Source organism: Tachyglossus aculeatus, chromosome 12 (genome assembly GCF_015852505.1).
Source record: "Tachyglossus aculeatus isolate mTacAcu1 chromosome 12, mTacAcu1.pri, whole genome shotgun sequence".
Lineage (NCBI taxonomy): Eukaryota > Metazoa > Chordata > Mammalia > Monotremata > Tachyglossidae > Tachyglossus > Tachyglossus aculeatus.
In genome coordinates this window covers 27,420,890-27,446,236 of record NC_052077.1, presented here as the reverse complement: position 1 = coordinate 27,446,236, position 25,347 = coordinate 27,420,890, and the positions used below count along the sequence as shown (strand labels likewise).

The following is a 25,347-nucleotide window of genomic DNA, read 5'->3' as shown; positions in this document are numbered from 1 at the left end:
AAGTCACATCCATTTGAAGCACTCCTTGGCAACAACAATAATAAAATAATAATAATGATAATAATAATAATAACAATAATAATAATAATAATAATAATAATAATAATAATGGTCTTGGGTAAGCTCTATGTGCCAAGCACTGTTCTAAGTGCCGGGGCAGATACAAGGTTATCAGGTTGTCCCACGTGGGGCACGCAGTCTTAATCCCTATTATACTGATGAGTTAACTGAGGCACAGAGAATTTAAGTGACTTGCCCAAAGTCACACAGCAGACAAGTGGTGGAGCTAGGATTAGAACCAATGACCTCGGACTCCCAAGCCTGGGCTCTTTCCATTAAGCCACACGGCTTCCCCAGTGTGCCGGGGTATCAATACATCTCTGCCTGAGGTACTTCAGAAAGGTCCGAGCCAAAAAAGAGGGTTGTCATAGCGACTATGGAAGGCCCTACTACCCCCTCAATACCATTATGCTCATTGCTGTTATTCAAATCTCCTCCTCAGTTGGCCGGTCTAATGTCTGAGTCTAAGGAGCTTGGAGATACACCCCAATTCACACCACTCTCATCCCCCGCCACTCCCCGACTCCCGACTACACACACAACAGCTTAGCATTTCCAGCTTTTGAGAAAACATGGATCCTACTAAGAACAATATTAAAGACACAGTAGTAGAAAATGCAATTACCTCTGCAGAGTGATTCGGCGGAAGAGCTAAATTTTCCTTGAACCTGCTACATCGCAGTGTTCAACAAAGAAGTCCGGATGTTTTGTCCCATTAAGCAGCATGGCCTAGTGAAAAGAGCATGGTCCTGAAAGTCAGCGGACCTAGGCTCTAATTCTAACTCTGCCACTTGCCTGCCGCAGAACCTCATAGAAGTCACATAATTTATCTGTGCTTCAGTTTCCTCATCTATAAAATGGGGATTTGATACCTGTTGTCTCTCTTACTGGACTGTGAGCCCCATATGGGAAAAGGCTTGTGTCCAACCTGGATTATCTTGTATCTGTCTCAGTACCATGCTCGGCATATAGTAAGTGCTTAAGAAACAGACTTATTTCCATAATGTTACCCTTTGGACAGTTTTGCTACTATATAAAATCATGATACATTTACACCTGTAATAACGTGCATTTCCTATCACTGTATCTTAAGACTGTGAGCCCACTGTTGGGTAGGGACTGTCTCTATATGTTGCCAACTTGTACTTCCCAAGCGCTTAGTACAGTGCTCTGCACACAGTAAGCGCTCAATAAATACGATTGATTGATTGATTGATTAAGATCATAATAATTTTGGTAATTAAGCATCACTTTCTATATGCCAAGCACCATATTAAGCGTGGGGATAGATACCAGATGATCAAGTCCCACGTGACGCTCACAGACGAAGAAGGAAGGATACACATGAATCACCATTTTGCAGATGAGAGAACTGAAGCACAGGGAAATTACATGACTTGCCTAAGGTCCCACTGACAGTATGAAAGACAGACATTGAGTAAGGGTAGCCAAAATAAGACCCTTGAAGCAATGTGCCACTAAACTCTTAGAATCCAAACTTCTCAAAGTTACAGTCAGTTTTACTTTGCCAAATACAGTATATCAACACCATCAAAGTCCTGTGAATTACAGATACACAAATTTGCATCTTTGTGTTATTTTTTGGGGTGGAGCATGAAATTTGATCAGTTTTACTGAAACACTGGATTGATGTAGTTTTATCCAAGATCAACGACCATAGCCAAGTGGTTTTAAGTTATGCATTTCCACCTGGTGTTACATTTACTGCAACAATGAGCAGTTTTAATCTGCCACATTGTGGCAATGGCAAAATTTTGTAGAGGATCTTAGATCAGATTTCTCCATCGGTCACTGCAGACCAAGGCCCTGACCGTTACCTCCTGGCTTCAAACTTAGCTTGTTGTGCTTTTCCCAAAGTGAAAAGAACACCTGCTTTTTGGCAGACCCTTAAAATAACTAAGAAATTAGGGTGGTCAATGTGATCTAAATTCTACCTCATGTGCAGCTACGCAAGAGTTAGTATCAACTTCCCCGAGCTCCTGCTCACCTTCCTAATGCCCAACCCTGCCACTTGGTCAAGACAACCCATCTGATATTGGCACGTGACACAGTACAGTACCCTGCACCCAACAAGCACCCAATAAATGCTATTATTTGCTCAGAACAAGTGTTCCATAACTCTAAGACTGATGCTGATAACACCTTCCATTTCCACACACAACAAATATTAAATTGAAATGGCACTTATTTTTTACTTCTTAAAGATGCACAATGTTATAGATGTATGCTGACACATATCTATCACTATGTGTATCATTATTATCCATCACTATTATGTACATATTTTTAAAGGATGAACATTTCCCACTCATCTAGAATAAAAAGCGATTCCTTAGATTCCCCCCCCCCCCCCGCCCCTAAAACTTCTAGGCAAAAGAGGAGGCAACTCTCCTTTCAATCCAGGGGCACCTGGAAAATGCCACAAGAAAACTGGACAGTGTCTTATGTTATATTTATTTATTTTCCAGCTTTGTACAAACTGGATGTAGGAGCATAAACATAATACATTTCTACCATTTTCAACAAAAATATAACCAATATGTACAATTATTTTATTAAAAATACAAAAGGGATACAGACTCCACCAATGTCTTTCTAAAAGACATACAGGTACAAGTAGTATCAAAAGTATGAGGAAATCACCAGTTAATTGTACATTCTGCACTTGACATCACAGAGCGAACTGAGACTAGCAGTCCTATGTTCTACAATTACTTACTGCTTATATAACATTTGTGCAACTTGTGATCGAGCTAGGTTTCTGTCTTTCTATACGCACATGAGGTCGAGAGCCTATATAATAAAACTGGCAAATAATGCATATTACGGGTAAAATTACAAATGCATAATTGACAATATGATATATAAGCAAGTAGACAAAAGCCATGATTACGGGAGAATAATTAAATAAAGCACTGACATTGTTTGATACAGTGAAAAAACACTGCAATTTGAGTTTTAAAAGTTGAAGCAATTCATGTTTACCTACTGATCAATATGATCAGCTGAGTTTAATGGAGCAAAAATCCAAGACCAGCAGTTCCTCACGTCTGAGTACTACTCGGATTGGCTGCCTTCACTTTTCCGGAGTCTGTGCAAAAACAACACAAAAATAGAGGGGAGGGGACATCTCAGTCATTACGGGGTTAATAGCAGCTGTGAGCAGGTGGTTTGCTACACGTCTGTCCACCGGCCTTCTCTACACGTGCAGTGTCCTTAAAGCCATTGAGCAGTTTCCTTCCTGTGAGTGTTTTGCATTGCAAAGGCTGGCTTCTCAAAACCAGGTGATTTTACCTGTCATTGTTTAAAGGCTTGATTACTCCCTAATGCCAAGTCGATAAAGAGGGATGGGGAGGGTGGGGTGGAGCGGGTCAGGGAGAGGAAACCACCCATAAAAAAGCAGTAGTCACAGCTGGCACAAGCTGGGGTTCCCAAGCTGCTCCTACTGCAATGCTATCCAGTTATCACTCTTCTGTTAAAATAACCGCTAATGAAAAAAAAAAAAATCAGGAGTCTGACTTCAAGATGGGGTTCTCCGGCGGCGGGAGCAGGCCGTGAGGCTGGGGGAACGTTCTTCCGCACTCCAGCCAGGATGCTGAAATTCCCGCTTCCCTCCCCGGATATGGCCAAAGGAAGAGCTCTGCAGATTTGTAGCCAGTCCACCTGGGCCTTAGTGAGTGGCGAGTGGTCCATCCTTCCAAGCCTTCTCTGGGTGAAGTTAGAAGGTCCAACATAGGTGACATCTTCATGCCGGGCCTCCCGGGGTCTTCGACTCAGCCCCGCCCCGGGTTTTCAGAAACCCAGACCAGCACCCCTACTTAAAAGTATGAAATAATACTGCAGTTATGTAAATAGAACATTTACTCTCTCCACACAACATTTAGAACTGCAACAAAAATGCACTGTAAACAAGCAAACGAGCACTGTACTCAAAGGATTTCATTGCATTTCTTTCCTTCCTTGGCTAAAGGCCCAAAAGGGTTTGATAGCTAGCTTATCTCATTTATCCCAATGAGACCAAGTGCTAGGTCATGATTAAAATCTACAAAGGAAGATTAAAAAAACCCTTCCAGGCATTGAGAAGTGCAACCGAAGTGAATCATTTTGATGTAATGATCTTGGAATTTGGAATGATACCGTGTGATGTGGCAGACAGCGACAGTGGGAGCTTAGAGATTGCTGCACTGTGCATTTCAAGCAACACAGTTTGAAAAGTGCCAGGGCAATTTCTTCACAGTATTTCACATGCGGGGGTGGGGGGGGTGGGGAAGGGGGAGAAGAAGCCCCATGCTGCTTTAAGGCAGGGAAGGAGGCAATAGGTCCACCATCCTTTAAATAGAGTTCCAAGGCTCCTATAATAGGGGCATCTTCTTGTGCTCTCCTCTAAGGTGGCTGGCTCACTCTGGATCCAGAAAAGCCCGATTCTTAGACAGCAGAGACTTGCTCATCTTCTGAAGAGGAAAGAGAACGAAAGAAAATAAAGTTACGATGTGAAATTGGTTACTATACGGCAGAAAGCTACTACCCATATATGAAATCTCAAGTAGACAGTGCTTCATTAAGGCTTTGTCTCAAACCGAGCCCAGCTGGTCAGAGTTTTTCCCGGTGTTGCTGGGAGGTCAGAGAGGAGGACAGAAGACATTTCAGAAGCTTATGGTGCATTATCGCCAAACATGTCGGTGAATCTCATGCAAAGAAATGCTGCACTCAGCCAGAGAAGAAAGACCCTGTGAACATTTCTGTAGATAGGGCATGTTCTCTTTTTACCTTGAAAATGTTCTTTCAATTTTGATTCATTCATTCAATCGTATTTATTATAATAATAATGGCATTTGTTAAGCGCTTACTATGTGCAAAGCACTGTTCTAAGCGCTGGGGAGGTTCCGAAGTGATCAAATTGTCCCATGGGGGGCTCACAGTCTTCATCCCCATTTTACAGATGAGGCAACTGAGACACAGAGAAGTTAAGTGACTTGCCCAAAGTCTCACAGCTGACAACTGGCAGAGCCGGAATTTGAACCCATGACCTCTGACTCCAAAGCCTGGGCTCTTTCCACTGAGCCAAGCGCTTGGGAAGTACAAATCGGCAACATATAGAGATGGTCCCTACCCAACAACGGGCTCACAGCCTAGCAGGGGGAGACAGACAAAAAACCAAAACCATCAGGGTATAGGTAAATGCTTAAGCAGTGGAAAAAAATTCCAGGTACAAATTCATCTATAAAAGGACTCTGTTTTCAATTTGAAAAACAAATTCATTTTTTAAAAATGTGGAATTGTTATTTTCTATATCACAGTAAAGACCCACAGCAATGAATATGAAGTTCGATCTTTTAGTAGCTTTTAAAGGAAAACTATTTCATCAATACAGATAAATTTCCTGTATAAATTCATATGAATCAAAGAAATGACTGATATTAAATCGTGGGACCTGTGATCCTGGTGTCTCATGAACACACAAATGCCCAAAATCCCAAGAGAAAAGAGTGTGGAAGGAAGTTATTCAGAACTATGACAGGTGCCATTCCACTGAACATCAACAGCTTAAGATCGCAAAGTCGAGTTTACCATCGTCCTCGATCGAGAACCCTTGGGGCTGATAGTGAGCTAGCCGGGGGTCTGACTCGTTTGGTTTATGCCACTGAGGTTTGTTCACGGGCCGGCCGGCTGGCTGACTGGGAGGCTGCTGCTGCTGCTGCTGCTGCTGCCCGGGGGGCGTTCCGGGACTTTCGCATGTTCGGGCCACCATCCGAGACCTCTGCAGGGCTACGTTGTAGTCTGGAGGCTTTCTGGAGGGATGGGCGTGCCCTTCCGGAAAGTCAGCGATGGGGATTCCGACGTAGCCCGGAGGCGTTGGAGGGGGCTCCCGATACCGGCCCTCTTTGCGTGCTGCAAAAACACAAAACCCCAAGGGGAGAGAGTATGTCTGAATAATATAAATAATGAAAATGATAGTATTTATTAAGCGCTTACTCTGTGCTAAACACTGTCCTAAATACACGGACAACTCCTGATTGCTCCTGTGGTGGGATGAGTACCCAATAGCCCAAACTCCACATTTAACTAGTGCTCGGTAGCCTATCTTTTGGCAAAACTTCACTGATGCCCCAAGAATGCGATTGTACCTTTGTTTATGATGGACGGGAGGAATGGAAGAGAAACACATTTCTACTTCCAGCAGACAGTTGCTTTTCCTCTTCTTAGGCTTCTCAGGTACCACCCTCGTTACCAGCTCGTTGTCTGCCTAACACGACTCATGTACTATCTCTTTCTCATCTCCAAACTAACTTGGCTCTTTGGAGGTGTGAGAGATAGCCAAAGGATCTTCAAGTTCACATCCACTACGACTCTCTCATTGGGCTTTCCCTTATGCTGTAAGTGCCTCTCTGCCTTTTTGTTGGATTATGGAGCTTAGTCTTCATTATTAAAGTCCAGGAAATAAATCCATATTTTAGTAATAGGAGAAGCAGTGGCAGGAACAGAGTTCCCACTTTATGCAGTTTTAGCAGCTGGGAAGTTCCTAATAATTCTGTTGAATTGTACTTCCCCAAGTGCTTAGTACAGTGCTCTGCACACAGTAGGTGTTTAATAGATAGCACTGGTTGAATTAAGTACAGAATGAAGTACTAAATAAAAAGTGACAGAGCGCTTACATTTACACTTACAAGGAGATACACACGGAAATATTTACAACACCATCAACAAAAACTGAACAGACGTAGTAAACATGAGTGCTAAAGAGCGTGGAACTAAGGGTACAACGTACAACTATTCTTTACCAATTTTACAGAAGGAAAAGGAAACACAAAGCTCAAAAATCAAAATTACAGTCCAGTTCTTCAAGAGTTATTTTCCTATGAGCTAATCTGGCTAAAATAAATCCAATCAACTATGCCACGAGATAAGATTAACAGCACCAAACTGGCTATCACATTTTTTATGATATTCGTCAAGTGCTTACTATGTGCCAGGTTAAGCGCTGGGGTATATACAGGTTAAGCAAGTTGGACCCAATCCATGTCACACATGAGGCTCACAGTCTTTATCCCCATTACACAGATGAGGTAACTGAAGCCCAGAGAAGATAGTTACTATATGAACATGAAAGCCAGTGATCTAACAGTTGGTGCAGACTCTCTTTTTCTGAGCTACTGGCCAACAGTATATGATTTTGAAAGTAGATAGCCACTACCTCATTCAAGTTATTCCACTCTGATGCGAATTTGGTGCTATTTTATAAATTTCAACCATTTGCATCTAAAGGAAAGCTTCCTCAGACGAACAAAGGACTGAGAAAGAAGAATAAAGTAGATTGGACAGGTATTCCCAGCTTGCAAAAAGACACTTGACTGGGGAATAAGGAGAAAGCAAAATCTTTCACGTAATAATAAATAATAATGGCATTTGTTAAGCGCTTATTATGTGCCAAGCACTGTTCCTAAGCGCTGGTCCATATACAATTTTAAGTTCCAGTACTGCCTAAAATGCAGTGTGGCGATTTTGTCCTTTAAGATAGTCAGGCATGGTTATGTGTGAATACCTGCTTCACCTCTACCCAGCCAAGCTACCCCTGCCCAAAACGCCAAAACAAACACTTCAGTCTGGGCTACCCACTCTGGTCCACCCTGCCACTTCTAGCCCTTGATCTCTGCCCTGTCAGAAAGCCATTTTGCAGGACTATGGGAGTCATATAATGCTAAAAATGAATGGTGCCTATTTTAAATGGACACAAGTGAAGAAAAATAGGTGACTAGGTTTTAATCCAAAGATCTACCACTCCCTCAAAGAAAGAACATGGGCAAGTCATTTAACCTCCAACGTATCTCCTGCTATGGAGAAAAATCATACTGCAATGTTCTGTGGAAGAATGATTTTAAAGTTCCTGATAATATAAACTGCTACATGCTAAATGTTATTCTGGCGAGTAACAGTCAACTAAGGAAATCAAAGCGAAAGGTAAAAGGGGACCAAAAACCAAATAATCCTATTGCCAAAGGTCTGTTAATTTCAATTTGTCCCAGTTATTCCTTTTTTTTCCTTGAATTCTTGAAGATATGACGTCACTTCAAAATACTGATCTGTGGGACTTCATTTGCTGAAGACAATCAGAAGTACATATCTACAAAGTATATATTAAAAATTATTTATATTAATGTCTGTGTCCTCCAGACTGCAAGCTTGTTTTGGGCAAGAACGTGTCTACCAACTCTGTTGTACTGTACTCTTCCAAGCGCTTGGTCTAGTGCTCTGCACATAGTAAGCACTCAATAAATACCACTGCTGATGACCCGATCAGGAAAACCTCCATTTAGCATTTTCTTTTCAAAACAAATTGCACAGAAGGAAAATGTGTCACCGACTGGAAATGAAAATTGGACTTACCAATATGCCCCTTTGCAGTACTCGATGTCACAGATATGTGCGCTGGCATGGGAACAGGCTTCGTCTCCTCTGTAGTTACGGACGTTATGCTACTGGTTTCTGCTTCAAGGGAAACATCCTTTCCTCCCCTCCGCTTTATGGTACCTGTATCCCCTTCTGAGTCCTCTCCCCAGTAGCCAACTGAGGATGCCCAACTTGCTCTAGACTGTGCTTGTTCCAGACTCTCACGACCTTGGCTCTGCCTGCCATACTTTGTGCCATGATCAGGAAATATAACCTGGTCCGTATGCGGGCCCGAGGCCCACAGAGCTGCCCCATCCCCTGAACTGTCAAAGTGAGTGTGCCCGAAAGGCAAGGTTTCCCAGCTTCTCTGGTGCTGTATAGTTTGTATGTTGTCATGAGAACCACTCGAGCAAGAAGTCCAGCTCCCCCGGCCACTGTCTGCTGCATCCAGGGAAGCGCGGTCGCCCTGGTCCTGAGAAAACTCCTCTGCGCTCGGGGAAGAAATCACCGTGGCCCCAGTGTACAAGCTTCGATTCTCAGGCATTGCTGCGTAGGACCTAACCGTGCAAGTAGCAAGGAAAGGAAAGGAAATTTATTAGAACGGAGACCAGTCACTTTCATCCACACGGAATCAGCCTTCATTGTTTAATAGTCATCATTCCTCAGAAAAAGCAAAGCTATAGATGAGGTCCTGGCACTCTGTTGTGGCCCATTTCTTCCCCCTCAAAGTATTTGTGTCACCAAATACACAAAAGATGACTGGGGCTGTCAATGTGGTCACTTGTGATGCCAGAACTCAGTTCCACTAAGTCTGTTCGGAGCAGTCAGACACCCCAGCTGGTTTTGGAGTAGCTCTTAAAGGGGACTGAACTGGGTGGAAGAGACAGAGGCCATATGCAATGTGTGAAAGCACATCTAGAAGAAGTTGTAATTAATTTTAAAGGGGGCAGGAAGAGGAAGGAATATCATGAGATACAAAGAAAGTGCTTCGGATTTTTTTGAATTTCAAACTAAAGCCTCCTACCCTAAGCTGTACTGATCTGGTTCGATCATGGTTCGCCTCTCAATTCTTCCCACACCGAGATTCGTCTCCACAATGCTGACGGAATGCCTCTGCCTCCTCTCATCATGGAGTGAGACTGGCATCGAGTCGAATGAAGAATTACTGACAATGCTGGACCGGGAAGAAATTTCGCTGTGACCAGAATCTGAAAAATTATCCACAGTGCCACTGGGAGCCAAAGTATAACCTGCATAAGAACAGAAGCATACCAAACCAATCAGATTTCATAAACAGAGACCACAAAATGGAAAGCTAATTATAATGTACAGGCCCAGCGACCTGAAGCTATAAAGGGCGAATCAAAGGCCCTTAAGAAGCTTGATTCCTCAAGGAAGGCTTCAAGGAGGGAAAAGATGAATAGTCAGGGTTGAAGCCAAACACTTTCACTTAAGCTCTATCAACCACTTGCCAAAAGCACCTGTATATGATAACCAGGTCCCATTAATAAATGGTATTTACTGAGCATTTACAGTATGCAAAGCACTGTACTAAGACCACCTGCCTCAGAGAGGTGCAGCCAAAAACCATTAAGTGATGATGGCAAAGTACTATGCTTATTACAAGTTAACAGTATGTAAAGCAAATATACTGCATATATTTGGCAAAATGTTGAAATACAGTTGTAAATTGAATAAAAATGATCACAATTTCCAAAAGCTCATAAATTTCCTGACAACATCTTCAGTGCAGAACTGCTCTTTAGGTAGATTTGTTTTAAATCCTGTCACCATGAGAAAGGTATATGAAGCATCAGTACATGATGCTCTCACTGAACCAAAGTTCTAAATTTTGTTCCCAAATACATTTTCTTTAATGGAAAAGAGGGATGGAAAATGCAGCCCTAAATAGTCCAGTGGAGTGAAGGATTTACTCTAGTAGTTGGCTGAAGAGAAAATACCACTAAAAAACTGTCCCATCAGTTCTTGGATGCTCTGACAAAGAAGAGCAATTCTGTTTAAAACCACCTAAATACCTGATTTCTTTTTGAAACAGTATTTCCTGGTGTGTTCTTTAAACAGAGGCTCCTGATTTCTTTTTCAACAAATGCACAGGTCTTGATAAAACGTCTGAAGGCCGTTTGACAAAACTGTACTGAAAAATCTATGGAATACGTTCCATTTTGGGGGCCACTTTCTAATATTTTCCCCTCCTAAACCCTAGCATCAAAGACTCACACGAGCCTTCGACATTTGAACATTTGAAGGAACTCCCCCGTTCTCTTCAAACACTTGTCTATCCACCTCCAAGTTGCTCCCCATCCCTCTTTTGGGTCTATAAACCCCACCTATCCCATAGGTCCGTGGAGCATTGTTATTCTTGTTACTGTTCTCACTTCCAAGAGAAGAGGAGGAACTGGTTAGGTCCGACTGTCTGGAGCCATAAGATCTCAGCTGATTGCCACTTCCACCTAACAACAGGATGAGAAGACAGTTTAGATATCCCTTTGACAGAGAGAACAGAGAGTGATACCCCCATAAAATGCACGCACACAAAAAACACACTTCAATTTCAACGGGAAAGGGCAATTTGCTGTGTGCTACTGCTCTGCTTAAATCTATAATCCATCAAGCTCCATTACAGGCACTGGCTCTTACTATGCAGAGCTGATCTTTTGGGGAGAGATCTTATGGACATTATAAATTGCTACCCACCCAGGTTTAAAAAGGAGTAGGAGAGAAAGTGACCTTAAGGTTACCTGCTATTCTCTTCTGAGAAAAGCACCTCAAGTTTCTTTTTATCATCTATTTTTAAAAATCAAGACTTGTGCTAGTGCAATGAAAAAGATAATCAGCCAGCTATCAGAGTTTCTTATGGATTTGAAGCACCTGTCTATAACTTATATTTTGTATAACCAATCTAGGTTAGTAAATTTTCTAATTAGAAAAAAACATGTTTACATAGTACATACTAAGGGCAATCCTAAAGCTGTTTTGGGAAATGATTACACATTATTTCTGAGGTTTCATTTTTGCAAAATCATTTCTGGGATATAAAGATTGTAAAATATTAAAGTCAAGTTCTTCAAAATTTATGGTCCTACCCAGAAAAAAGGAAAATATGCTTGAACAACTATAAGTCTCAAAAATCTGCTACATAGAAAAATGAAACATGCAATATTCCTTATTAAAAGAGGTAGAGTTGTAAAAATACGCCAGCGAATCATGGAAGAGAACACCGTATCTTCCCATCCAAACCCGGACTTTCCCATGACTGCAGACAGCACCACCATCCTTCCTGTCTTAAAAGCCTATAACCTTGGCGGTATCCTTGACTTATCTATCTCGTTCAACCCAAATATTCAATCTATCCACTAAATCCTGTCGGTTCAACCTCCACATTGCTAAAATCTGCCCTTTTCTCCTACCACATTACAATACTGCTACCACATTTTCCCATCTTGATTACTGTATCGGCCTCCTTGCTGACCTCCCTGCCTCCTGTCTCTCCTAACTCCAGTCCATACTTCACTCTGCTGTCTGGATCATTTTTCTACAGACATTCAGTCCATGTTTTGCCACTCCTTAAGAACCTCCAGTGGCTGCCTATCCACCTCTGCATCAAACAGAAACTCCTTACTAATGGCCTTAAGGCATTCAATCACTTTGCCCCCTCTTACTTTATGTAACTGCTATCCTACTGCAACTAAGTCCACACAATTTGCTCCTCAAATGCCAAACTATTCACTGTACCTAGATCTAATATATCTCACTGCCCGACCCCTGGCCCAAACCCTACCTCTGGCCTGGAATGCCCTAAGGCATGCCCTCTTCATATTTGACAAGACAATCACTCTCTCCACCTTCAATGCCTAACTGAAGGCACATCTCCTCCAAGAGGACTTCCCTAAGTCCTCATTTCCTCCTCTCCCACTCCCTTCTGGGTTGTTCTTGCACTTGGATTTGTTCTCTTGATTCACCCCTCCCTCAGCCCACCACAACTGTTAGACTGTACTCTCCCAAGTGCTCAGCACAGTGCTCTGCACACAACAAGCGCTCAATAAATACAATTGATTGATTGTTCGACAGAGACACAGTTTTACCTTTCCTTGGAGAACTCTGGGGGGAAGTAGGAGGAGAAGATAGTTGTGAAGATGCATTTGATATTGTGTCCTCTGCTTGTTTCTTGTGACGTTCCAAGCTTCCTTCTTCAGACAAAGAAAGTATTTTCTTTAGGGCTTGAGGAGAATTAATACCTATAAACCCAGAAAAAGAACTCTGAATTAGAATGAAAATAAACATGTATAGGAAGCCTTGATAGACACTTAACTATAGATGCTTTACTCTGCTTCTGGGCAAGCTAAACAAGGAAAAATAATGATTATAATAATGTGTTAAACATTTATGACGTGCCGAGTTCTGTACTGAAGTTCTGTATAAGCAGATAAGATACCGCCCTTGTCCCACATCCCACGAGAGTCTAAGAAGGAGGGAGAACAGTTATTTCATCCCCACTTTTCAGATGAGGGTACTGAGACAAAGAGAAATCGAGTGATTTGGCTGAAGCCCAGGAGGCAAGTGGCGGACAAGATTAGAAACCAAGTCCTCTGACACGCAGGAAACCAGGTGAAAATATCCTAATAAAAATTATGCAAATAATAGACATCTCACATAAGTGGTTGCTGGGAGTGATTCCTGCTTATGATTGTCCAGTACCTGATATCAGTCTCTACCTGTCTTCAGAAGACTTAAACAACAGGAAGTGAAGAACATCACGCTCACACAGTAACAATATTCAGCAACATATGTACTCAAGTAAATTACTGTCAGGGGCTCACTAAGGGACTTTACATTTTAAAAGGGAAGACAGTTTTTGCAGCGTCCAAAAAGTGCTTTCAGAATCTCTCAGGAAAAGTAAAAATGGACCTGCTGGACATTCTCGTTCTGATAAGGAATGCAATTCATGGTAGAATCAAAGGATCACAGCAACATTCCTAACAGTCTGTAAGAGTCCTCATTTTGCAGAAATCAACACTCAAATTGTAACGAAAAAGAAATTTCCTGGAGATGAAGAAATAACTCCTATCACCTACCAAATGGCGGAAGATCTTTGACGGGTACTTTTTTACGGGAAGGATAAACAGACACAGCAGGAACCTGCAGGCCTTGGTTTACTTTATGCTGCTGCTGCTGTTGCGCTTTTTGTTGGGTTCCTGCTCGTGGAGCCACAGGTGATGTGTCAGACTTGCCAGACTTCTTGTCCCCTGGATTCTTAGGTACTGTGGAATAAATGAATGAAAAAAGAGTCAAAAAGTGACTGGTTAGCCTCTCTCTATTGACGGGTTTACTCGATGAGATACCTGCATTGAGTAAAAATCAAAAAAAGCTTTAACTACAGACACCAACATTTCTGAACTAAACAAATTTGAAATTTGAACTACAGATTTTTATAAAAATTTTCCAACTAGAATAGCTTTGAAAAATGGAGCATTTCCATGCCAAAAATGAGCTTGCTGTGGGTCAGGAATGTGTCTGCTTATTGTTATATTGTAGTCTCCCAAGCATTTAGATAAATGCTCTGCACACAGTAAGCACTCAATAAATACGATGGACTGAAGGGAAGAATACATCTGGAAGAATACTATTTGGGCCAAAAAACCCCCAAATTGTCCATTTATTTTTATACTGAATAAACTGCTTTAGTTTTTAATCCTCAGAAGTTCAAAAAAATGGATAAAATTAAATTAAAAATTAAATGGATAAAATTAAATGGATTAAAAATTTACTTCTGCTAGTTATATTGGTAAAATAAAACAACATATAAAAATCTAAAATAACACACTTGGCTTTCCTTTTTTTTTTAAAGAAGACTGCAAACCTCTGCAGATACTGAACCTTAAAACACTTTAGGGAAAGTTCAAAAGACACTTCAATAAAGTGAACATTGTGCTCCTACAGCAGTATTTTTTCACTCATTCATTCCCTTTTAGTATTTCTAGGCATTAAAATTTTAGCCCTGTAAAAGGCCAAGGAAAAGAAATATCACTGTGGGCATGGTGCTAACCAATCTGTAGGGCTTCTGAAACTTTTGGATCAATTTGTAAGAACATGATAGTGTATATTTAAGAGTACCATTTGTGCTGAAAATGAGACAACCTATGTAAGATCCCAAAGACCAAATCTGAAGTAAATATAATCACCATTTAGGAGAAAATATTAAAGACAAATACAAAGGTCTCAATTGTACAACAAAAAATAGATACATGTGACTACTTGACAAGGTATCAAAATTTCGAACTTAACTTCTCAAAATCACGTTTTCAAACAAATGAAACAACTCATTTTGACAGGCAGAATGATTTGAATGCACGTTAGAAGAAGTTCTGATTTGCTTTGGATCACTAAATAGCAAAAAGGCATCTGTGAAGCGTACACCTAATGGCCATGAATGGCAAAAGTTCAACACCCAGAAAATGATTATTCACCAGGACAGTGCATATTTCCAATCATCCCATTCGACAAAGAAATAAAACGTTCATGTTAGCAACACACAAGGCACAAGGTGTGATGATTCACTCCAGCCTACAATGTTTTATCAAATGAGAAGGACTCACATGTATTGGTTGCTGGTTCACACTGCAACGACAAAGTCTGGAGACTCTCCTCATCCATCTCCAGATCCAAATTGGAAAGGTACTGTTTTACTTTCCGTGCCATTTGGGCGTCTTCATAAAGCTTTTTGGCATTGAGGAAGGAACTTCGACGCACCCGCTTTTTGTGCCCACCTGTCTGGGCTACGTCTAGCACCGTGGCATTCGCGCTTCCCTGGCTGAGGGACCTGCAAAAAGAAAAGAAAGAGGAAAAGGGGATGCAGCTCACTGCTGAGCAACAGTCATTTTTTAACATGAAACATGCCAAGGGCTGCATGTGTGTCCATCTATGGTCAAAAGCTCACATGCCTCATTCCACTAAGTCAAACACTATAGCTGAAAAAAATATAAGGACCAATAAAAACTTTAAAATAAATATAAAAACACTGACAGGTCGAAGTGCCTGGGGCCTATTTTGTTTCTGCTAAGCAATTCCCCCTTCAATCAATCCATCAAGCAGGGTTCTAACAAGCCAGCTAATTATAACGTTGGGCCAAAGCTCATGCAAGAAAACACAGCTACAGTAATTTAGGGTCACAATTTTAAACTCTGAGTTGCCTAAGATTTCTCTTTCAGAAAAATCTATATGACAAACAGGAACAGACCCAGTTACATAAGTTTCAAAAATAGGTAGCTGTACTGATCACACACCACCTGGGTTTTTTTTATTCCAAAATTCAGACAGGATGAGTTTGTGTAAGTAACATGGTCAATCAGTTAATAAGTACAACAGTCATGCAAACCTGGACACGTTTGAAAACTATTGGCACACAGGTTGTTAAGAATAAAAATAGAGACTAGCTTATAGAATGAAAACAGTACATTAGTTGAGTTGTAAACATTTTTAGTTTTAGCACCTGGGGTTCCTTTCCCTTTGTTTGCAATCATTTCTTACATATCTGTGCAATGATCATTTCAGTGGGCAAATCTTCTAGCCCGTCCACCCCATTTTGGATTGTCCTATTTGAAGGCATATGACAATAAATGATCTCAATGTGCTCATGGGCATGCATGCCCTATCTCTCCCCCAGGTATTTGTCAATTATTGCACAGCTCTCATGTTTACGACCTCAAAAGCAAAAGCCCCAATCGATTAAATTGGATGTCAGTATGTCATCTAATATTCTGCCACAGCAAGAGGGTTAACAAAAGAAAAAAAATGCCAAAAGCATCAGAAAATCAAGTTGCGGACAGGGCAGAATGGGAGGCATAGTCACCAGCCACTTACCCCAAACTCCTCCATTTCTTCTTCCTGTAAGTGAGAGCCATGAAGATTGAAGCATGGGTTTAGAAAGAGACAGAGAAAGATCACAAGCTCAGAAAGAAGAGACCAGACTTCAAGACGAGCAGTACTAGAAGCCCACAAACGTCGACAGCTTCAACAGCACACAGTTTGATCTAAAAACATGTTTTTGGTTCAAGAGACGAGGGTGCTAACCAATGATTGTGTGCAAAACCAGCACAGGCCTCAATTTACACCGAAACATGAGTAATCCATGTAATTATGTGAATATATGATATGTGTAGCATATTCCTAAGTTTTTTTTTTTAACTTCAACATATATTAGTTTCATAACATTTAGAACTCCAAGCGCTTAGAACAGTGCTCTGCACACAGTAAGCGCTTATTAAAATCACATCTCCTCCAAGAGACCTTTTCTGACTAAGCCCTCATTTCCCTTATTCCCTTTCCCTTCCACATTACCCTTGAACTTGGATTTGTACTCTTTTATTCAGCCTACCCTCAGCTCCATACCAACTATGTCCATATCCATAATTTATTTTAATGTCTGTCTCACCCTCTAGACTGTAAGCTCCTTTGGGGCAGGGAACATGTCTACCAACTCTGGTGGTACTGTGCTGTTCCAAGTGCTTAATACAGTGCTCCGCACACAGTAAGCACTCAATAAATATGATACACTGATTTTCAACCTAAAAACTGTTTTTGTAACCGACCATAGCTGGGTGTACTAAAAGCTAATAGAAGCCAAGAGAATCCTTCCTTTAACAGAAGCTAAAAAAAACCCCTACTTTTTAGAGTGTGTTTTTTTTAGTAGTAATCAATGCACTAAATTTACAATGACAAATGACAGTAGTACATGACTCATATTTAATTATCTAAGTTTTGCTGGAACCATGCTAGTCATATTTCACAGGGTACACTAACAATGGTGTAAGCCCACTCTTCCTTTCCATAAAAGGAACAGTGTGTGCTGAAAGTGTGGGGCAACACAGATAGGAAACTAAATAGCCATACTTTCTGCATTTGCTATCAAAAGTGTGAAAGATTACTAAAAGTACTTAAAACTCAATTGCTACTTATCAAATCAATACTGTTAAAGAGGGAACACTTACCTAGTCCTAAACATTAGAGCTGGATCCATGTTAACAGAAGCCATGCGACCAACATGGCGAATTTCTTTTGCAATCATCCTCAGCTTTTCAAAATTGACCAAGCCATCCACTTTTGAGTCATTTCCTACATTTGACAAAAACAAAAGAATATTATAAAGGCAACTCCTCTTTGAGGGAGTAAATTAAGAGCTAGGAGAAGGAACAAAAAACTTATTTTCCATGTACCTTCATGAAGGAATGTAAGATCTTTCTTGATAACAGGAAATAGTGGAATTATAGGTGGCTGCAGGTTTTGACTATTTAGGACATTACGATATTTTGCCATATTTCTAGATGGATCAAATAAATCCTGGAGATCTTGGAAAAGCTTTTCATATTTGCTGGGAAGTTTTTCCCAAGTAGTACGAAGTCTTGCTACAGGGGCCAGGTTCAGTCCACTGGGAAAAGAATTTAAAAACAAAATTCAAGAAACGCTCTATATGCCAACCACTAAAATAAATTATACAATACAACATAATTCAATAACATTATGAAGAAATAATCACATTACAATATCGATGTAATATATATATATATAAAATATTTATTTTATTTTGTTAGTATGTTTGGTTTTGTTCTCTGTCTCCCCCTTTTAGACTGTGAGCCCATTGCTGGGTAGGGACTGTCTCTATATGTTACCAACTTGTACTTCCCAAGCGCTTAGTACAGTGCTCTGCACACAGTAAGCACTCAATAAATACGATTGATGATGATGTAGTCCGTAATACTAATAATAACTGTGGTATTTGTTAAGCATTTTCTTGTGGGCCAAGCACTAGGGTATCAGGTTGGATTCAGTCCCTTTGCCACATGGGGTTCACAGTCTAAGCAAGAGAGGGAACACGTATTGAATCCTCATTTTACAGATGAAGAAACTGAGGCACAGAGAAGTGAAGTGACTTGCCCAGGTCACACAGTAGGCAAGTGGTAGAGCTGGAATTAGAAACCAGGTCATCAGGTCATCTGACTTCTGGCCCATGCTCTTTCCACTAGCCCACACTTCATCCATTTGGGAATATCAGTGCAGGTGTTATAAGTTTCTTCAGATAAATACTTCACTGCAGATCTACATCTTTGGCACTGCTACGGGCGAGGTGTGGGAGGGAGAGGAAGGAGAGGGTAAGGTGGCCACTCTGGTGTTTGTCTTCTCCTGAGTCAGGGTCACTCTCCTACAGGGCCTGTTCCTTCTCCTGGAGAACCCAGGTGATGCAACCAGGACTGATATATACATATCTTTAAGTTATGTATTATAAATGAGAAGCAGCAGTGGAAACAGCAAGGGCCTTGGAATCAGAGGACCTAAGTACTAATCCTGGCTCTGACACCTGCCTGCTGTATGAACTCAGGTAAGTCACTTAGATAGAGAGAGAAGAGAGAGAGAGATAGAGAGAGACAGACAAACAGACAGACAAAGACAATCTAGACTCGCCCAGGATGGAGCCATAAAAAGTTCGGGACCCTTTGGATCCTGAAAGGTCAGGCTGCAGAATCTTTGCAGGAGTCTGGAAACTACTGGACAGCAGCGTGACACCCTGCCCAGCAGCTGTTTACCAAAAGTGGGTTTGGAAAGGAAAATCTGAATGGATGGATGGAATGACAGGTATGCAGGGGCACCCCATGCCTGGAAATCCAGCTGACATGTAGCCTGTACAAAATCGCCACAAAACCTCAGTTCCAGGTCCAAAGGAGAGCTAAGGCAATAAGTCACTAGACAGTTGTCATCTTAGGTAGGAAAAAATTTTTCCCACCAAAAATGGATGCTTTCCATAATAAACCCTTGTTGAAAATTGCTAATTTTAGATTTCTAAAATTTAGTTAATATAAAATGACATTAAAAAGTCATTCTTCTCGGAGGATTTTTATAATGGAGTTCCATCGTGAGAGTTACTATATATATGACTGTGAGCCCGCTGTTAGGTAGGGAACGTCTCTATATGTTGCAAACTTGTACCTCCCAAGCGCTTAGTACAGTGCTCTGCACACAGTAAGTGCTTAATAAATATGATTGAATGAATGAATATGACATACCAAGAGAACCAAATGTTTTTTTCCTTAAGCAATGAAGACTGAAAAATGAAGTTGAATTTTCTTTTAAAGGTTAAGAAATTGATAATGAAAAAAACTGTAATTTTTTTTAACCAAATTTGTGATTAAATATACCAGACTGCTAAAATCCTTCTTTTCCTTACTTTCTCCCATACTGCAAAATTTCAAACCTGACAATGTTTTGCAAAAATTTGAGCATACAGAACACAAAAGAATTACTCAACGATTCCACTCAATGCCAAAGCAACAGTACCTCTACAGCACCTATTCAGAGTTTGAATCTCTATTACAGTTGATAATTACATTTATTCACTAAATACGGTCGAAACCACTGCAAAACAAATCCCCTCCATCCTTTTACCTGATAATTGCAAACATCGAATTAAAATTCTTGCATTCCCTACAATGTAATGCTATTTTGATGAAATGCTTAATGATCTTCATCCTCTTTAGCTGGTTGGTCTCTCTCAGAATCTCAGATGCTACCCAAAAGGTTTCTTGGTTAATGACTTCTTCAAACTTTTTCAGATTTATACAGCTGGTTTTCGATTTGAGCTTAAAGAGATCATCAATGTACTCTGTGGGTTCTATGTTGCGGAAGAGCTCAAAATTTCGCATGGAGAGTTGGGTAGCGACTTCAACCGTACTAAGCTGTAGTAGTGAAATTTGACTTTCTCTCAGTAACTCCTGAGCATCTTCATCCGAACACAGGGTTTCTGTTTCCATGTTGTTTTTCAGATAATACCTAGAGAAACAATAAGCATTTAGGATCTTCACCCATCAGATCATCAAAGGGGAATTTTATTTCACATAATCCTAATTTCTCTCCTTTATCTCTGTTATTTCCTTCTCTCCCCTACTCCTACCTCCCTCTCAATCTCCTCTGCTGTCTTCCCTACTATAATGGTGAGGATATTGCTCTCAACTTCCAAACAAACAGATTTAGGGACAGATGGCAAATAGACTTTGGCACAGGATTCATTGGGTCCAGTTTCATTCTCAGTAGGTGGGGAAATAGTACAGACTCTGGGCAGATTCAGAATTCCAAGGCAGTTTTGTTGAAATGCACATCAGTACACTGTCTTTGAAGTACCATCTCCATCAAGTGCAGCTGGATTCCAACACTGAGTGGGGTACCCCCAATTCACAACTAGGCAGATACTGTAATTTGGCCACATCTAAAATGTTCTTGTATTGCCCTGGGAAAATCTACGGTGAGTGTTGTGGAATCGAAGGAGTGAAGGGGAGATTCCAAGGAATTCTAACTACAGAAAGAAGGTGATAGAGTTAAATCTTTGGGAAGCAGCATGGCATAGTGGACAGGGCAAGGGCTTGGCAGTCAGAAGGTCACGGATTCTAATTCTGTCTCTGCCACTTGTCGGCTGTGAGGACTTGGGTAATTCACTTCACTTCTCTGTGCCTCAGTTACTTCATCTGTAAAATGGGGATTGAGACCGTGAGCCCCACATGGTACAGAGACTGTGTCCAATTTGCTTGTATCCATCCCAGTACCTAGTACAATGCCTGGCACATAGCAAGCGCTTAACAAATACCACAATTATTATTATTAATATTTAGCTGTCTAAGCTTATGCCTCTAAATAAAGCCACTTAGTTGGCATGAAACAGTTTTATTTTAAGATACTTATTAAATGCTTACTATGTGCCAAGCATTGTATTAAGCACTGGGATACATACAAGATAATCGGGTTGGTTATAGTCCCTGGGTTCCACATGGGGTTCACAGTCTAAGTTGCGAGATGAATACTATAGGAAGCAGTTTCCTCGTCTGCATGTCCTGGATACCACACAGAGGGTGGACTGATATAAACTGGAAAGGGAGTGGGAAGAAGAGAGCCAGACAGTGGCCCCAGTGAACAGTTTTATATTCTTTTGCAAGGCTGCTTACTCTGTTATTTAGTTCTGACTCTTTTGAGACTGGAAAAGAATAACTACAGTCAGACTCCAGTAAGAAAGTCATCTTTAAGTTCTTATCACTAGTCTAAAAGCCACTCTAAGTCAAAGTGCAAACACTCTAAATTTAATGTCCAAAATGACCATGAAAAAACAAGCAATTTTCCAAAGTTCCATACCTGCCACTTAGCTGTATTCTATCTGCTAACTTGGAAAGTTGATCTGGAAGCCGCCTTTGTTTGATGACTCCTTCTGGAGTGACAGAAACCTCACATAAAGAATACTGATCAGGTGTGGCAGTCACCGCAAACTCCCTGATAGCCTGAATGACTACTTCCTTTGCTGTCGTATCCTTACTGATCATAATGTACCGGCTCTGCTGATCTGCTTTAAAAACTCTTAAAACTTGGTCTGGTAAATCTAGAGGAAAAAAAAAAGACACACAGTTAAACAATTTGGTACATAAAGTGATGTTCAAAAGTAAACCAAATGTTATTTAGATGCAGTTGAACAGTTACTTCTCATTCAGGGGACTAAATTTTAGTCTTCCTTCAGCCAAATTTCCCTTCAATCAAAAATCCCCCAACTATCCCACATATTGACCAGAAACACATATAAATGGTGGGGGGCTATTTTGCTGAGAATAGTCTTCAAACTTTCAAGGCATGTGTTTTAGAACTGGAACAAAGTTGCTCAGTCAGAGTAGAGCAACTGGAGAGTTCTTCTTACTATACAGGAGGCATGACATTACTCTAAATTTCTGTCTCCCATGTTATTAAGAACTCTTTGAAAATTCACATCTAGCAGATTATTTAGTAATACAGCCTATCACCAAACACATTAAGGTTGATCAATCTAAAATGAGAAGCACTCAAATTCGGGTGGCATGAAAGTTCTATCAGTCACTGAACATATATCTTCACTTTCCTGACTAATCTGATAAACTATACGCAAGCAAATAGCTGGAAATAGTAAAAACTGTGGTATTTGTTAAGCGCTTACTTTGTGTCAAAAACTATACTAGCACTGGTAAAGAGACAAGATAATCACGTTGAGCATAGTCCCTGTACCACATGGGGCTCAGAGTCTAAACAGGAAAGAGAAGAGTACTGAATCTCTATTTTATAGATGAAAAAAACTGGGGAGTTATGTGACTTGTGCCCAAGGTCACATAGCCAGCATGTGGAGGAGTCAGGATTAGAAACATTTTACTTGCAGATTTCAAGTTAAAGGAATCTTCTCCAAATTTTGACTTTTATATAAGCTTCAAGTCCTCACAGTACCCTTGTGAGATCTCTCTGGAGTATTTTCAGATGCTCACTAAATGAAGAAAGCTAACTACTGTATGGACTTAAAAGTGCAACACAGTAGTTCAGTTTGTATTGAAATGTGTAATGACATTTATGTTTACTTACGTTTCCATGCCACTTAATTCTCGGTCAAACTAAATTTTCTGAAATTCTGAAATTGGATTTGTACCCGAAATTGTGCACTTCACAATGTGCTGCATCCCTGCTCCCTTACCACTTGTTGCATCCATTGCCCAAGGAATATGGCTGGTGGGAATGAAGGCATTTGACTGGAGGATGCAAGTCTCTAGTATTGGTGGGGGGGGGACACCTCTCCCCCCCATTCCCAGAAAGTCCCTACCACCCCCTGCCCCAGTCACCTCCTCCTGGTGTTTTGTTGTCTGTCTCCCCCTTTTAGACTGTGAGTCCGCTGTTAGGTAGTGATTGAGCGCTTAGTACAGTGCTCTGCACACAGTAAGCGCTCAATAAATATGATTGATGATGATGATGATGATGATTGCCTCTGTTGCCGAACTGTACTTCCCAAGCACTTAGTAGAGTGCTCTGCACACAGTAAGTGCTCAATAAATATGACAATGAATGAATGAATGAAAGTCTCTAGCATTACAATCAATTTTTTTATGTAGGTTCTCAGTCTTGAAGTTTTGTGACCGGATCGAGTCTTGTCCATTGTTTATGACTCCACCCATAGTTCACCTTAGCTCACATTACATACAACTGGTCAATTCTTAATTTAGTAATGCAACATAAAAATGCATTTCTGTACCAGTTGCAAATTTTCAAAAACTTAGAGCAGTTTTACATACGATAAATAGCAGCTTTACTTAACTTATCCAGTAAAATTATCTGAGAAACATGCCACCAGAGAAAGGGTGTATATTTGTTACAGAGACAGATAAAGGAATTACGCTACTCACAGATCTTAGCAGTTGGACATTTAAAAGTAAGGATTAGGATAGGAAACAAAAGGAAAGAAGCATAATTTCACTCTCACCTGGAGTAGTATTGAAGTCCAAGATACGGTGATGGGACTGCAATAAATCAGGATTACTAGATGATAGGGTTCCGCTGACAGGTAATGCAGTTGGGATGTGTTTTGTCTGCCTCAATCCTACAATGCTGTCATCTTGAGATTGACCAATTCCAATATCACTGTGGAAGAGGTAAAATGGAAAATAAAACATCAGTTTAAAATGATGTACGATTTTATGAGCAACCATTCCTAATGGTACTATGATCCAGACAATGTATTCTCATTTGGCTGATGAAAATAGAATTTGGAATGGAATCAAAACGTTTCACTGAAATCCAGATAGGTTATGTCTACTGCCTCTCCCTTGTAAACAAGGAAGTTAATGCATCCTGTCACTCACACCGAAAAGAAAATTAAATTAGTCTGACATGATTTTGCTCCTGCAAAATCATTTTGGTTAGCATCCAGGATGTCTTGCTCTTTTAGGTTGAGAAATGAGATTATTTAAACAGTCTGTCTATCTATCTACAGATATAAATAGATCTACAGAGAGACCCTTCCTTTCATACACCTTATTTAATATATTCCCATGTATCACCTTCTTTTCAAAAAGTTTAAATGGGAGGTGCCAAAAAACAAAATTATCTCTAGAAGGAAAAAGTGCTGACCCATGTAGGTGGACCAAATGGATGAAAAAAATCAGACTTTTATACTAATATGTCTACAAAAAAAGCAAATGATAAGAGCTGAAAAGTGGGAGCACTTAATACAGACTTTTTAGCACTCTGAAAAACAATCTATACACCTACACTTCCTATAAATTTGTCTCCAGGCAATCTGTTCTTCATTTTTAAAACTATCATTTACATCAGAGTTTAAACGTTGGCACTTACTTATAAGGTTTCTGGGGCAAGATACTGATTCGGGTCTTGTCAAGTATCTTCTTTAACTTGTTCCTTCCACCGACAGTGTTGGCTTTACTTTTCTTGTTTACTTTTTCAAGTCCTATCACCTGTTCCACATCTACAGCAAGATCTGGGATTGAATATCGACTGGACTTTTTAATATCTCCAATTTTGGGGAGATGAGGGGCACCATTTCTTTTTTCTTCTGACAACCTTGTTAGGAGTTCTTTAAACACTGCAGAACACAAACACAAGTCATTTGATAAGGCAAAGAATAATTAAAAAAACATGTTTCAGGGAAAAAAACCTGACTTTTTCAGGTCCATTCCTGATGTTCTAATAAGAATCAATAAATAACTATGTTTTAAAGAAAAGCAATGGATGTGTATCTTCCCCTACAGAGAAACAGGCAAGAAAAAGGGAAACAGTTATTTCCAGTTATTTTCTGCTAAAATTGAAATAGAGTATAAAACAAAAATACGGCTCAGTGGAAAGAGCACGGGCTTTGGAGTCAGAGGTCATGGGTTCGAATCCCGACTCCACCACATGTCTGCTGTGTGACCTTGGGCAAGTCACTTAACTTCTCTAAGCCTCAGTTACCACATCTGTAAAATGGGGATGAAGACTGTGAGCCCCACGTGGGACAACTTGATCACCTTGTATCCCCCCCCAGCGCTTAGAACAGTGCTC

The 25,347-nt window shown here is 40.5% G+C and overlaps 1 protein-coding gene across 10 annotated transcripts in view; it reads right to left on the bottom strand.

Annotated features, from left to right (window-relative positions):
• Nucleotides 1-2,523: 2,523 nt before the first annotated feature.
• The window catches only part of RAPGEF2 (Rap guanine nucleotide exchange factor 2), a 244,368-nt gene continuing 221,544 nt past the window's right edge, over nt 2,524-25,347 (bottom strand). For 3 of the 10 annotated variants that reach the window (XM_038754925.1, XM_038754926.1, XM_038754932.1), the window contains 15 exons: nt 24,646-24,892; nt 23,774-23,931; nt 21,649-21,889; nt 19,918-20,301; nt 17,697-17,908; nt 17,472-17,595; nt 16,345-16,368; nt 15,081-15,304; nt 13,560-13,745; nt 12,570-12,722; nt 10,815-10,937; nt 9,491-9,716; nt 8,464-9,023; nt 5,650-5,970; nt 2,524-4,532 (listed from right to left, as the gene is read on the bottom strand). In XM_038754925.1, the coding sequence (XP_038610853.1) occupies nt 4,507-4,532; nt 5,650-5,970; nt 8,464-9,023; nt 9,491-9,716; nt 10,815-10,937; nt 12,570-12,722; nt 13,560-13,745; nt 15,081-15,304; nt 16,345-16,368; nt 17,472-17,595; nt 17,697-17,908; nt 19,918-20,301; nt 21,649-21,889; nt 23,774-23,931; nt 24,646-24,892 (3,209 nt within the window). In that variant the 3' untranslated portion in view covers nt 2,524-4,506. The remainder of the gene's footprint in view (nt 4,533-5,649; nt 5,971-8,463; nt 9,024-9,490; nt 9,717-10,814; nt 10,938-12,569; nt 12,723-13,559; nt 13,746-15,080; nt 15,305-16,344; nt 16,369-17,471; nt 17,596-17,696; nt 17,909-19,917; nt 20,302-21,648; nt 21,890-23,773; nt 23,932-24,645; nt 24,893-25,347) is intronic. The other 7 variants (XM_038754929.1, XM_038754930.1, XM_038754934.1 and 4 more) reach the window with 4 other exon arrangements.